The 14,602-nt window shown below is 33.2% G+C and overlaps 7 protein-coding genes across 8 annotated transcripts; 4 read left to right on the top strand and 3 right to left on the bottom strand.

The window, feature by feature from the left end:
- Positions 1-58: 58 nt before the first annotated feature.
- Positions 59-2,483, top strand: LOC107364299 (ornithine aminotransferase, mitochondrial-like). Its single transcript, XM_015931636.3, has 2 exons — positions 59-851; positions 950-2,483. The coding sequence occupies exons 1-2, from the start codon at positions 838-840 to the stop codon at positions 2,256-2,258; spliced, it is 1,323 nt and encodes a 440-aa protein (XP_015787122.2). The 5' UTR covers positions 59-837; the 3' UTR covers positions 2,259-2,483.
- Positions 2,484-5,009: 2,526 nt separating this feature from the next.
- Positions 5,010-6,162, top strand: LOC149093469 (amino acid transporter heavy chain SLC3A2-like). Its single transcript, XM_089269903.1, has one exon. It carries the CDS (start codon positions 5,259-5,261, stop codon positions 5,688-5,690), a length of 432 nt encoding a protein of 143 aa, XP_089126029.1. The 5' UTR covers positions 5,010-5,258; the 3' UTR covers positions 5,691-6,162.
- Positions 6,163-6,690: 528 nt separating this feature from the next.
- Positions 6,691-7,222, bottom strand: Mpc1 (mitochondrial pyruvate carrier). Its single transcript, XM_089269904.1, has one exon. It carries the CDS (start codon positions 7,120-7,122, stop codon positions 6,793-6,795), a length of 330 nt encoding a protein of 109 aa, XP_089126030.1. The 5' UTR covers positions 7,123-7,222; the 3' UTR covers positions 6,691-6,792.
- Positions 7,223-7,299: 77 nt separating this feature from the next.
- On the top strand, positions 7,300-8,258 carry LOC107364148 (uncharacterized). The gene is made up of 2 exons (XM_015931467.3): positions 7,300-7,465; positions 7,542-8,258. The coding sequence occupies exons 1-2, from the start codon at positions 7,431-7,433 to the stop codon at positions 8,209-8,211; spliced, it is 705 nt and encodes a 234-aa protein (XP_015786953.1). The 5' UTR covers positions 7,300-7,430; the 3' UTR covers positions 8,212-8,258.
- Positions 8,259-8,394: 136 nt separating this feature from the next.
- Coq7 (ubiquinone biosynthesis protein COQ7, mitochondrial) lies at positions 8,395-9,255 on the bottom strand. The gene has a single exon (XM_015931468.3). It carries the CDS (start codon positions 9,038-9,040, stop codon positions 8,489-8,491), a length of 552 nt encoding a protein of 183 aa, XP_015786954.1. The 5' UTR covers positions 9,041-9,255; the 3' UTR covers positions 8,395-8,488.
- A 25-nt stretch (positions 9,256-9,280) lies between these two features.
- LOC107364147 (atlastin-2-like) lies at positions 9,281-11,635 on the top strand. 2 transcript variants are annotated; one of them, XM_015931466.3, is made up of 4 exons: positions 9,281-9,315; positions 9,742-10,022; positions 10,100-10,774; positions 10,843-11,635. In XM_015931466.3, exons 2-4 carry the CDS (start codon positions 9,782-9,784, stop codon positions 11,334-11,336), a joined length of 1,410 nt encoding a protein of 469 aa, XP_015786952.2. In that variant the 5' UTR covers positions 9,281-9,315; positions 9,742-9,781; the 3' UTR covers positions 11,337-11,635. The 2 variants fall into 2 exon arrangements, with proteins under 2 accessions (XP_015786952.2, XP_015786951.2); XM_015931465.3 differs by having other exon boundaries at positions 9,281-10,022.
- On the bottom strand, positions 11,623-14,513 carry LOC107364146 (uncharacterized). Its single transcript, XM_015931463.3, has 4 exons — positions 13,158-14,513; positions 12,582-13,078; positions 12,311-12,498; positions 11,623-12,241 (listed from the first exon to the last, which is right to left on the bottom strand). The coding sequence occupies exons 1-4, from the start codon at positions 13,489-13,491 to the stop codon at positions 12,025-12,027; spliced, it is 1,236 nt and encodes a 411-aa protein (XP_015786949.2). The 5' UTR covers positions 13,492-14,513; the 3' UTR covers positions 11,623-12,024.
- Positions 14,514-14,602: the final 89 nt, after the last annotated feature.

Here is a 14,602-nt window from a genome sequence, read left to right as displayed (position 1 = left end):
TAATACGTTGGCAGATTAACTCGTTTATGTACATGATAACTGTACATCATAATTTTCCCTTTTTCGCACGTTTAGAGAAGCATCGCAATTCATTGCTTCAACCTAATTATCTCATCTAATGAGTGAATTTTTCACCATCAATTATGATCCATGAATTATCGTTGATATAACTGTAAAACTCTAGTCAAGGGACATTTATTGCTCTCGAAATTATGATTACATTTTGTTCAGAAAAACTAATAAACCTGAATGGGACTGTTTCTTAGATTCTTAATCGAATTAAGAATCTGTATATTATTGTTAATCATAATATTGACATCTATTTGAATGTCATTATATATTTCTTTCTGTTTAAAAGCTGAAATAATTAAAGCTGATAAAATTAAATAGACAAAAGTTTGAGTTATTTCCCTAAGTGCTTTTTGTTACAAAAGTGTTGCTTTGATCAAGCTTAGCTAATCAGCTGTGTTTTCAGTTTTAAGCATGTATGAATCAAAATTTCAACTAATTTTAGTAAAACATTTTTCTTCTCATATTTTAATTATTGTTGATCGTTTATATTAAACTTTAAATCCTCCCGCATTTAAGCCTTTTCAATGTTAATCACCAAATCTTTTATCTGTGAATAAGTTAAATGATAAGCCTTTTGTGATAAATTTCAGATAAATTTATTATCTTCATATGCTCAACGTCAATATTTATCTACCATCTAAACTTTTAGCATCATTTTTTGATCACAGTCATCTTGAAAGTCTTCATCAATTAGCTGTTTCTAGTCAATTCTAAACTCGATAAATCTCATTTATTTCGGTTCTATCAAAATCGACGCAATCCAAAATGATCATGAACAGGTAAGAAATTAAATAATTTTGATATTATTATTTGTTACTGTTTTGACCCGTAAACTGATCGTCTGTTTTCCCTATTTTCCAAATGTTTTGTCTTAAAGGTTGTCCCTATCAGCCAAAAATTTACTGGTAACATTGGGTAATAAGGCTAATAAGGTTAATATGTCCACCAATATTCCGAAAATTTCGCCGGCATTGACAACAGATCAAGTAATGGCTAGGGAAGATAAATATGGTGCCCACAATTATCACCCACTACCAGTTGCTTTACACCGTGGTTCAGGTGTATTTGTTTGGGACATTGAAGGTAAAAAATACTACGATTTCCTAGCAGCCTATTCGTCCCTCAATCAGGGCCATTGTCACCCTCGAGTCTACAAAGTTTTACAAGAACAAGCTGGTCAACTTACTCTTACTTCGAGAGCCTTTTACAATACATCTTTAGGAGAGTTTGAAGAATTTATTACCAAAATATTTGGTTATGATAAAGTGTTACCAATGAATGGTGGTGTTGAAGCTTGCGAATCAGCTTGTAAATTAGCTCGTCGATGGGGATACGATGTTAAAGGTGTACCTAAAAACGAAGCTAGAATGGTGTTTGCGGAAAACAATTTCTGGGGAAGAACTTTGGCTGCTATCTCTGCTTCAACGGATCCGTCAAGTTATTCTGGATTCGGACCATTTATTCCTGGTTTCGATGTGATTCCGTATGATGATTTACCTGCCTTAGAGAAGTATTTGTCGGCCAATAAAGATACTTGTGTTGGCTTTATGGTAGAGCCTATTCAAGGTGAAGCTGGTGTTGTTGTTCCATCTGATGGTTATCTCAAAGGTGCCCGTGAGTTGTGTACCAAATACAACGTTCTGCTAATCATCGATGAAATACAAACAGGTCTTGGAAGAACTGGTAAACTATTAGCATCTGATTATGAAGGTGTAAAGCCTGATATTTTAACTTTGGGTAAAGCTTTATCTGGTGGTTTCTATCCTGTTTCCGCTGTGCTTGCAAATGATCCAGTTATGTTGGTTATCAAGCCAGGAGAACATGGTTCAACCTATGGTGGAAATCCTTTAGCTGCTAAAGTTTCTGTTGAAGCTATAAAAGTAATTTTGGAGGAAGGTTTAACTGAAAATGCATACCAAATGGGTAATCTATTGAGATCTGAGTTAGAAAAGTTACCCAAATCAGTAATTAAAAAGGTTCGTGGTCGAGGTCTTCTCAATGCTATTATCATTGATAAAAAGTATGATTCTTGGGATCTGTGTTTAAAGCTTAAAGATAATGGACTGCTTGCTAAGCCAACTCATGGTGACAAAATTCGCTTAGCTCCACCACTGACGATTAACAAGGAACAAGTTCTTGATTGCTGTGATATCATTAGAAGAACAATCGAAAGTCTACCAAAATAAACAAAAAACTGGTTTATTCCATTACGCTACAATTTAACGTTATTCAATCATATTTTGAACCATAAAAGATATCAAAAATCGAGAAATTCATGTTATCTTGAGATTCACGAGATATTTTATTGTCTTCTCTGTTTGATTACATTATCTTGTATTTTAATACTTGTTATTTGAATAACTATAATGATTATTTTGTTATTTTGTTACAATAAATTAATTTCTCTAAAATTTGACTTTGATTCAATCTAAATTAACCAACAACCAATCAATCTGTTTTTAGTCAATTTAGGCAAGTCAATTAACCAACTTTTACTATTCATTTTATGGATTCAGCTTTTTAGCTCCATCAACTCATTTACAATTTATCTGTAGATAAGAATCAGCTTTGAATGATAAATAACGCTTATTGTCGTGCTTCATTTTGTTTCCATGCAAACAACTTGCAAGAGTAACCAAAAGAAAAAATAGAAATGAATTGATCATTCGAATCCCTAACTATTTAAGAGTATCTAATTAAAAAGAAGTAAGTTTATTTTTGAATCAAGTATTGATTGTGTTTAAATTAGCTTCTGAATTTGAAACAAAAGAAATGGGCACAAATCAATGTTTTCTTTGAATTTACCAACACAAAGCCAGTAGAGGCCCTTTTCGATCTGATTGTCATCAGCCTATTGTGCCTGATAACCTTTGAATTAAGATGACACTTTAATTTAACCCGAAAAAGAGATCTTCTGATTGTCAGTCAGTGTTTAATTTGCGATCAGTTAGTGATAATCTAAATCCAGTAAATCTTAAAATTTCGTGCCTTGACTTTGAGTAAAAATATGAAGCAATGATTCAATTTACTTTAGGATTGCTGAATGGTTTTATTTTCCCTCTTATTTTGGGCTCATCGGATAAATCACCTGTTATAATTTACCCCAAAAATGGTGAAGGATTTTCTACATTCTCTAACATTGAAAAAACCAAATTGAATCCAAATGGAGCTACAGTTCGCCAATGGGAGACCAGAGCTTGGATAACAACAATACCTTTACACAAGATAATTAACTTGAAAGAGAATCCGTTGATAAGTCTAACTCGTTTTCAAGATCCAACAATAGCTTCATCTTCATCAGAAGATCATCATCCCATTCCAAGTTTACCTGATCTAGATGAGTCTTATAAAGGTTATTCTCGCAGATATAACAGCAGCAAAAACCAAGATAGTGTTGAAAGCAGAGAAAGTACTGATGGCAAGAGGAAAGTTTCTAAATCATTGCCATTCCATCTGGAAACATTAAACAACTCTTGTTATGGAGAAGCATGTCGTGGAAACCTTTTTCAAGGAATCTATGATACAATTAATCATGAGAAACAGCTGAGTTCACAAGAAGATTATTCCCCGCTTCGATATCATGATCAAACATCACAATCTAAATCTCCTCACCATCATTCACTAGATGATAACAGTGACTCTTACCATTATGATGAAGATGACAAAAAAGCAACTCACTCTAAAACCAATATCGCCTGGTCTCGTCTTTATCCGACCGAAATCGCTACAAGTCACCACAAATCTGGTGGCATAACCAGGACTAAAGATAGAGATTGGAAAGAAAAGAGAAATAAAGTCAAAATTCAATCTAGAAAGCCAGTTATCGACCCACTTCCAAACCAAGACTCATTTGAATCTAGTGAAGAAACTGACCATGGCCATCATAGTGGACCCAAGACAATTCCAAATCATTCTGTTTCTCTTGATGATGGTCGTTACTCACACCATCATTTGACACCTAAAATCAAGGATACCAGCTTTAGATCAAGTTATCCACCCAAAGAGTATCCACCAGATCATATTGATGTTTGGCATTCGAGTGAAGATCCTGACCACAGTGAAAAGTCAACAAAAAAGACAACTCACGGAAATACTAAACTAAAAAGTTCTAAGAGGAAAAAAACGAAGAAAACATTTCGATATCATCATGATCATAGCAATGAAGAAATGCCTGATGACCGAGATCCAAATTCTGGGTATGGAAAGATTGAGAAAGGAAGTGTCTATGAACCATCAAATCTTTCAGGTCATTATTCATCTCATGAATCCATGGACAAAGAAGGAAATCATCAGTATAAAGAAGAGCAACCAAAATCGCGTAAAAGACAACGATGTCATTGTCTGACTAATTATTTCGATCAACCTAAACACTTGAATTATGACGCAGACAGACGCAGAGCTGCTTAGAGAGCTTCATTATTTTCAATTATACAGATTTCCTGAGTTTTATTTTGTAAAGTTCATAATCTCGAACAAGCGTAATCTCAAATCAAAGACAAATTCCCTGAATAAATGTAGTTTGCTTGGTTAACTTGCAATTGTTGACTCTTTCAGGGAAATTTATCGAATTCCTATGCTATTAAAGCAGTTACAATCAATTGAAAAATCATTTCATTATATTGGTTGAACATTGACTCCTTCAGTTTAAATTTAATTTCAATACTTATGTAGTCATAATTAAATTGCGGAAGTACAGAAAAATTCATGCATATCATAATTCATTTATATTTTAAACATCTATTGTTATTATAAAAATATAATTGATTGAAATAATTGATTGAACCATTGTTTGGAAATTAAATCTCCACTGGAGAGCTTTTGTACCTGTACAATCCATAGTCCATTTGTTGAAATATCAGCTAATCAAGATTAAAGGTAATTATAATTTAAAGATTGTAGTAACAATAATAACCAAATAGCAGACGAGGTTAAAAAGACTCTGTTATCAAGATTCTGGTTGAGATTGGGTAGTGATGTAATTTTACGTAATTTAGAGACAAGCCCTGGTAAAACCTTTTTTTGAGTGAGCCAAAATTTAATTAAGGGTTAGGTCTCGTTTATATCGTTATTTACTGTGCTAAACGATTTATAAAAATTTAACTTTTTGTTTTATCAATTAATTAATTTTATCTGTCCAATTATTATTCTGTTGTGAAGCATATTCATTACGAATCCTAGCTACCGACATGTCCAAAGATTTAGAAATGGATGTTAAAGAGCCACTTGCTGGCAAATCATCTGAACCTTCACCATCAAAGGTGCAATTTGTTTCTTCAAGTCCAGATGGGAAAAATGGCGAAGCTAAGGTCAGTTTTGCTGGTTTTGACGGAACCAAAGTTGGTTTAAACAAAGACGAGCTGATGAAATATGCTAATGATCCATTTTGGGTAAAGGTTCGAATGATATCTTTCATCTTATTTTGGGTTGCTTGGTGCGCTACACTTGTTGGATCAACAGTTATCATATTCTATGCTCCTAAGTGTCCAGCTCAACCAGATCTTGCATCAACAGTTGCTGGTTCCATCACAACTCTAGTTACCATGATGGACAATTCAACCAATGCTCCTGGTGCAATTATCAATGCGCTCGCTTCAACTCTCACTCCAATATCTTCGTAATCTTCGTTTTAACTCACAATTATCGAGAGCCAAGTCAGCCCCATTCAATAACCGTTAACGCATTTGCCAGTTTAAATTCATTTTCATTGAATATATTATTTAATTAAGCTGTTGGTGATTCTAGTTTTTGACATGACTGCCTGATGAATGCATCTAATCCCTGGTTCCATTGCTGTGCAATAACCATTAATTCGTAACTCGTTTAACAATGTTATTGTTCTAAAATAATATTTGGTATTTTCTTTGTAAGTTTTTTTGACGTAACCACAGTCTCAGTCTCGTTAACTGTGTGTGTATCCAATTTTTGCGAGTTTCACCGACTCTTGTTGACCAACTAATATACAAAAGGGTTATCTCAAAGTCCGCGTTGATTCCTTTAGTATGAAATTTTATTATTGATAACTATTAGTTTTGGGTGAATTTTTTATTGTCAAACTTCCTTATTGAATAAATTAATTTAATTTGCTTGAAACTAACGTCTATGATCATTTCTACATATTATTCTCTACATATTATACTATTTAATTTTTTGTGTTACATAAAGTTGTAACAATGTCATATTAACTCGTATACATTTGATCTAATTAACAAGCAATTTAACGTAACATTTTGTGCAATAACCAGTTAGTGTTATTCCAGGAATGGGCTAAAATAACTATTTCGTAAATTATAATATAATTGATGTCATCAAAGTTGTTTTCAATGATCCAACGAAGTAAAAATTGAAAATCTGGATCGACATCACTGCATTGACTGAATTAGATTGTTATCTTTTAATTAGACAAGATTAACTATAATGGTTGTTTTAGTTACTAATTCAAACCCTTTTAAGATTAATTTCCAATCTTGATACCAGTTAAAATACAAAAACACTCAAAATATCAATTACATTGTAACTAAAGACTTGATATTGTTTATTATCAGCTGGAGTAAATATGCAAGTTTAGTGAAAATGTAAACAAATGATGTTAAATGGGATAAAAAATCCGAAATCAAGAGATTTTTGATAGTCAGTAAATGGCAATTGCTTTATTTTTGATAATTAATGACTTAGAAGTAATTAATACATAAACAAAACGATCTATTTAAAACAGATTTTAATTTACTTTTTTTCGTTAAAATAATGGTATTTTGTGTATCTAAAACCTTGGGTAAGTTGAGCACATTCGTTGGTAAAATGGCACGCAAACAGTAACATATTTCGAGGCTGAACACGAATAGCGAATCTCATGAAGAGCATCGAGTAAAAAGCGAGGGCAACAGTCATGTTTCCAGAGATAACACTAGGATCTTTATTGACACAATCACTGATCGCAGCCAAAGGAATCCCCCAGTTTGCAACGGGTCCCCAGAAATGAGTACTTGTAAGATAATCGCGAGTTTCCTTGCTTCTTAGGGCAGTCATTGCCCGTTTGACGATGGTGGAAGCCATTTAATTGCAGGAATTTAATCAGAATTGGTGAAAGGAATGAAATAAATTACAAGGTTGATTAAGATTAGTCTATCTAGAGGTGATTGTGACACAAGGAAAAGTGTATCCTCAATGAGCAGAATTTTTATGAGACAGCCCCTGAATACAGGGCCTGTATTTTGATTTCAAGAGATCAGCTGAAGATCAACATGGTTTAAGTTAGACTTGATTTTGTTTAGTCTGATTGTAAATTTTTGTGTATATTTATGTCGTTTAACTTTCTGCATTGACACCTATTTTGTGTTTATCAGTCAACAAATACTTCTGCGATGATTAACTTAAGAAAAATTTCATCTATATTCGGGTAAAGTAGTTTCCATGTGTTTTTGAGCAACTCAATCTTTACATTTGATTTATTATTAATTTCTTTTCTTAATTAGGTCACCGGGTAATTTAACTAAATCTTTTAGAAATTTATCATTGTCGACAAATATACCCACATCGATTGCACCACCACCTCTGCTTCCTCCTGCCTCAATTCCGGTGCCACTGGTTGAGAAGCCTAGACTTGGTCCTATTGCTCGACAAGAAATGCCTACACGTTTTTCATTGATTAATGAACTTTATGCTCCGTCAGTGTACGAATTCAGAGTCACCATTAAGCCAGAAATAAAAGATCCAAGGATTGTTGAGGAGGTTAAATGTATCTCGAAAAAAGACAAATATGGAAGTACCCCACCATTCAATTATCGAAATACCATAATGCATATCAGACATCGTAAAATCAAGAAGCATCATAGATTAAAATGGATCAAGAAAAATTTAGCCGCTATTAAATATACGAGACTTCGTAGAAACATTGATAAAGAGAAAGCGTTCAGGGCAGAAATATTTGCTGCAGTCAAGGAAGCGGAAAATTTCTCTGCTGAAAAGTACGTCGATGATGTGCTTAACTCTATCGATAAAGCTCCTAAACCCATTTCAAAAGAAGACAATCTTCGCAATACAATTAGATTGATAAGAAAATATAGATCAGACACTGATCTGGTGACACCGGAATTTGATGATCCAGTGGAGCCTGTCCATCAAAATGTATTTAGAATAAAATAAAATACGCACTCAGCGACAACTTTTTTGTCTTGATTTGAACATTTTAATTTAAGTGTTATTAGATATTTCTAATTCTATCTAGATTATCATGAACTATTAATAGTCAATGGTTCATGCTTTGTATCACATCAAGTTTTTGATACTTATTCATGCAATAGATTTATCTTGTAATAAAAATTAGCATTTGTACATCAAATAACTTTATTTATAACACTTGGTCGACAACAATATTAACCAAGAAGATCGTATTTACTCTTTATTTTTTTTATTTACTTCGCTATATTTTCTCAGCAACCTTTACAGCTACCTTGCAAATATTTTCAACAGCCACAGACAGCAGTTGATACCCAGGAGCTTTCTTAGCATCATGCTCTAAAGCACAATCATGATGATGCTGTTCTTCATCCCGAAATTGACTGATTGTTTTGATCATCTCTTCGTTTTTTACTGGATCATCAGCCATTAATTCACGCAGTTGACTATCATAATGTTGAACAATCACTTTTTCAACAGCCTCGGTGACAGCCATAGCTGCATTAGGACCAAGAAGAGCTGGAACAAAACCAAGACCAAATGCTCCAGCCTGCCATATTGGTAGCAACATACTTTTACGTGCCCGATGTTTAGCTGCGTAATATTCAAATTTGTTTAAATGGACCTTTTCCTGATCCCACATTTTCTGAATGATTGCTGCCTTTTCTGGATATCTGCTTCGAAGAGCTAACATCTGGCCAAAATAAATTCGATCAGCCCCTAGTTCACCAGCATGATCGACTCGAATGATTCTGTCATACATACGATGACGAAATCTACCCAAATAACCAGCCATTGATGGTGAGATATTGCGTTGATACGTTTGAACTATCAACAGAATAGCACAGGTTAATTAACTTGAATTGGATGTTGTAAATTTGATCAAGATTAAATAGAAATTAGAAGGAACAATTAGAAAAAACTCAATCTGAAAACAGAAACAAAATAATCTGCAAAAAAATCATCACAATATCACATGTATAGTATCATTGTATGTTTTTGATCAACAGCTGGCTTGAAGCTCTCTTCAAGCTTCTGTTGTGAATTGAAAAACTTAAATTATTTTTAAAGGTGACTTCTATTGAATCTTCAATTTTTAATAAATGAAATGAAATCTTTTATTGAATGTTATGTGCTCGTTGATCTCGAGTTCAGCCAATAATAAATTAATTATTTCAGCAAGTTGACAAGAAACAAAATTAGTTCCATAATGTTGTGAAACTATCATTGGTGGTTTTAAATGAATTTATTTTTCTAAACTTAATGAAATAGTGACCTGGGAAGCTTATTATTCATTCACCTGATGAACGAGCTTTGTTTTAAAGGGTTGATCTACTTTTCAATTTCACTCAGCTATCATAAATAGCACCACTAAGATCGTGTTATATTTATTTACTCAAGTTATTGGTCTAAACGAATCCATTTCATATTACGAATTTTAAGCTAATGTTGTTTTTATAATTTTCTTGATTTTCTCTGTGCCTTGTTTAATTTTAGTATTGATCCTATCTTACTGTGATTTAATATTTTTTGGATTATGGCGACCACACCGCTTCCTATTTTAAGATTTGACAACGAGAAACAAGAGTATGAATTTGTTGAGGAAACGTTTGATAAAATTATCGATAGAGAGGGCATTCAAGATTTGCCCATTGCTGTTGTGTCCATTGTTGGAGATTATCGTAAAGGAAAATCAACTTTGCTCAACTTTCTCCTCCGATACTTTCAACACTATGATTCTGAAGATTGGCTCGGTAACTCCAAACAGAAATTGACAGGTCAGTACATTTATAACTACATGTATGATAGCCTTGTTATTTGGGTAAATTTTTAATATAATGATTTGATCTAATAGGATTTTCATGGAGACAAGGCGTTAAAAGAGATACAATTGGAATCGTTTTATGGCCTGAACCATTAATTATTACCAAAAAAGATGGTTCAAAAATTGCTGTAATTTTAATGGACACTCAAGGATTATTTGATGATCAAACGACTCATAAAGATTGTAGAAATATCTTTGCAATATCATCTTTGCTCTCATCTATTCAAGTCTACAATCAGATGCACATGATTCAAAGTAATGATATAACGAAACTCTCCGAATTCAGTCAATACTCAAAGTGTAAGAAGGAAGAAACTGGCTACACAGCTTTCCAAGATCTTTTGTTACTTGTGCGAGATTGGTCATCTCCTGTTGACTACCATTATGGAGATGAAGGAGGACGAGATTATCTCAAGTCTATGAAAATAAGTCAATCTGGTACTTTTAAAGAGAACTGGGAAGTTTTGTATCAAAGTTATGCTGAAATCAACTGTTTCCTAATGCCTCATCCTGGATTAGCTGTGAATATCCCTGGGTTTGCCGGTGAAATAACTAAATTACAGCCTACATTTGTCTCAAACTTACGTCAGCTAGCAAGGAGTTATTTTTCACCAGAAAAGATTGCAATAAAAACAAGTCGAGGTCGAAATATGAAAATGGCAGAGTTTTCCATTTTTTTCAAATCAATTGTGGGAAATCTTATGCGTAAATATTGCTAAATAATTTTTAAAATCATAAATCAATAATTTAACTGATTTTCTTTCCTTTTGCAGAAAAAAATACAATTGGAATTGACGACTTAGGCTATATCGATTCTGAAGCTCAAGCAAAAATAGCACTTATTCATGCAACGGCTGAGTTCTTTAAACATTATGTTGCATTAAATCCGGCTAACCATCCTTCAAAGTTAGCTTTGAGCGTTGAAAGGGCTCGTGCTTCAGCTACATTAGTATATTTGAACATGACCAACTATATTGACCCAGAAATCGCAGAAGCCTATTTAGATGACTGGAAATCCTCGGTAGATGAATTTGTTACAGAACGTTTGATGGGATCTTCCAATGATAAATCTGAAGACTCGGCTGATTCTGGTTGGCGATCCAACATTTTCACGAGTATTCGATATTTTTTGTATTCACTCGCTTCTCCAGTCGCTAGTAAAGTTATACCAACGGTGATTGAGATTGGAATTCCATTTTTTCTCTCTCGTTTCAACAAAAAAGTCTCTTTTAAGCCAAAAACGAGAAGACAGTTTAGAAAAAGGTGATTTCCAAGTCAAATGTGTTGTATTCAACACATAAGGCTAATTGCATGGGAAAGACTAATCTTTTGGAAATGTTTCTCGATTACGAGCATTCCGTCAACACCAGCAAGTTTCTTATTCTACTAACTTTTATAAAACCTCTGAATTATGTTTTCGAAAATATGGGAAACAGATAAATAAATATCTCAGAGTTCTTTCAAATCTTCTAATAAACTCACACAAAAACACTTTTATTATGCATTTTCGCTTTCAACCAATTTATCAAAAAAATGAAATAAATCAGATTACATTTTATTTCAAAATCAGTTTTATTTTAATCTTATTTCATATTTTTATTTTCAAAATTTATGCACATTCTCTTCGCCTTCGCCTTCAATTATCTCATTTGAAAAAACACCGGTTCGATTTAATTAGTCAAAAAACTAAGGCGTTGGCGTAAAAACGCAGAATTTAACACATTATTTTATAAATTGATGCCGATGGAATTCATTTACAAATTTCGATATTCAACTCTAATTGTGAATGAACTTCAAATATTTTTCTTTACTCTAAACCCTACATCATAGAGTAGGGTTTAACATAGTCTTTAAGGCTGCTCATTTTACATTACATGTTATGAGGGTTCTTGGTATTTACATTGTGGACATTGAGTCAATCAACAAGAAATAAATAATTTACAATTATACAGATGTTAAAAGCGACATCGACCCGCAACTGCTCTTGTTATGGTTTCCTTCAAAGGCTCATTCACTAGAAGGGCGAATTCCTTCTTGCATTGTTCGCTTAAAAATTTAATTCGATCAATTTCAACCAACAATCTATAATGATTGTCTGAAGCTTCACAATCAGATTCACATATTGTCCGCAAATAACGTCGAAGTAAATAAATATACGAGAATTGTTCATGTCTGTGAAAAGATGTAAGATATCAAAATTATATTCATCAGAAAATAGAGATCAACTTAAAAGTATCCAACCTGATTGACTCGGGATATTTCAATTCAGACGAGTCAGGATTAAAAATTATGATGAGATACATGAGAATAACAGCATTCACATCGTTTCTGAAGCGATCGGGAAAGGTTTCGATTACATGCACAACTCCATCGTGTAAGCATCTATTGAAGATGAATGCGTCTCTTCGATCATATTTGAATTCTTGAAACTTTGAATGTCGAAAAGAAAACATTTGTAAATAAAAGATTTTTCAGAAATGCTAGCAAGTTGGTTATGATTATTAATACTCACATCCCAACCATCAGTTGTAGCATCGTATTTAAAAATTCCTTCCATCAAATTAAGATGAATATAATTGCTGGATAAAAGAGTTATTTTATCGTTAGTTTCGATTCTCCTGAATCCTTTGATTTTACTACATATGGAAATGAGACAATCTGGACTTGCTATTGCTCGTCTCGTGTCATTTAAATTTGCAAATAAATTCAAGTGTTTCTGACCCTCAAAAGCGGCACATGCTTCATCCATTAACAGTGATTCAAATCCATTTAGTACAGCATCATCAGATAAATATTCACTCCTCAAACTCAACGAAGAAAAAGAAACGGACAGAATTTTTTGACTGACATCAGGATTCCAAGGCTCTTCAACTTCACTATTGTCCGTATTTAGTGACAGGCTCATTTTGTATCCACTTTCAACGAGACTAATGAAATTTGTCTTTAGAGCATCGTATGTGTCCCGAATCGTAGATTGCCATTGAGACTCAATTGACAATGAATTGGTAGCTATGAATGATGAGATAGTAGTTGGTCATGTTGAGGATAAGAGATAACTAATTAGAAAATTAACTTAAGATGAACTTACATGGGTTTTCAATAGTTCTATTGGATGATTTGTTCTGACCATTAAAGCTGAACCAATTTTCTGTGAAAGAATTGATAGATCCTGCTGATAGATCGAAAAATTGTTGTCCTTCATTGTTTTGATTATCCAATTCTTCTCCATCTTGTAGCAAGTAACTTTTAACAGTATCTTCATCGGAGCAAAAGGCCTTCAGAAGAGCTAGGCTTTGGTTTGAACATGGAGATTGAGGAAATGGTTGAACGGCTAAAGTGTCACATTGTGAAGCATAATCTGCATCCAGTGTTGGTGAATCTAAAGATGATTGAATTAATGAAATAAATTGACCAGAATCCATCTTTTCACATCAATAACAAACTAGACAAATACTGAAACAAATAACCAGAAAACATTGATAACTAACGAATCACAGAAGATTATTTTCACTCTAAAAAATTGCTGGATTAATATGTTTCCCTCATTCAATTGTATAATGATATGATTCTTGGTTTGTGATACAAGGACAATTGTTTTATCTCAATCAGATATTTACTCTGGTTGACTAAAATAACTATCATGCTTAAATGTTTATGAATTACCAAATGATGCAAAAAGTAAGTTGAGAAAATTAATCTTCCATTTTGAGGAGCAAAAGGCGATGATTATTTCACAGGGAAACCAAACGAATCATTTTTGGCCTTTTGTTTGAAATAAATTTAGGTCGTTCCATTATGATATAGCTCTTTGTTGTTTGCAAACATTTAATAACTGATAAAATGGTAGATTTACTCGCCTCATAATCTTGCACCAAACTGTTTTCAAATCTATAATTAAATAAGTGTTATAATTTCTGGTGTTTCGTTGACATTTTTTTCTGACAAGGGAGATACGTGAAGTGGAATGGTTAGAACCGAATGAAATGAGTACAATTCCGGCAATGATCCATGATGGGCATACACACTTTATTATCTTATTTTTAAGGTTTTGTGAAGTGCGACAACTTTTCAGCTTTATCTACTAGTACTATCTACAGTACGCCTAGTGAGTTAGATGTCTTATCTGCCCTAGATGCAACTCAAGTTGAACCAGGGAAGTGGACTCATCTTTATAATTTGAGTTTCGATTGGTGAAATAGAGTTCGCTATTTACATTTCGAAGGATCCCTCCAGGGATGGCCTTTTGTCGGCCTTCTAATTTCTTTTGACACCAGAAACAACACACTTGTTCCATTTTTATCGTCTTATAGCGACTTATATTCAAGCATTTTTAATTTTCACAATATCATAGCTTTTAAGGATTTTCAACAAAAGAACGAAATAATTTACAAAATTTAAACATATTTAAAAATCTACAGAATTTTGATCCAACATTACAGATTACAGAGTTATCTAACGCTTTTGAATTGTGTGAAGTGTGTCATTTGGTCAGAATCTGCAAGTTGTAGCATAGACAATCTCCATATAAAAATA

Source organism: Tetranychus urticae, chromosome 3, assembly GCF_039701765.1.
Source record: "Tetranychus urticae isolate SD_2017Ah chromosome 3, NJAU_TeUrti_SD_1.0, whole genome shotgun sequence".
Lineage (NCBI taxonomy): Eukaryota > Metazoa > Arthropoda > Arachnida > Trombidiformes > Tetranychidae > Tetranychus > Tetranychus urticae.
Note: the sequence above shows the minus strand (reverse complement) of the source record. Positions and strands in the feature narration are given on the sequence as shown.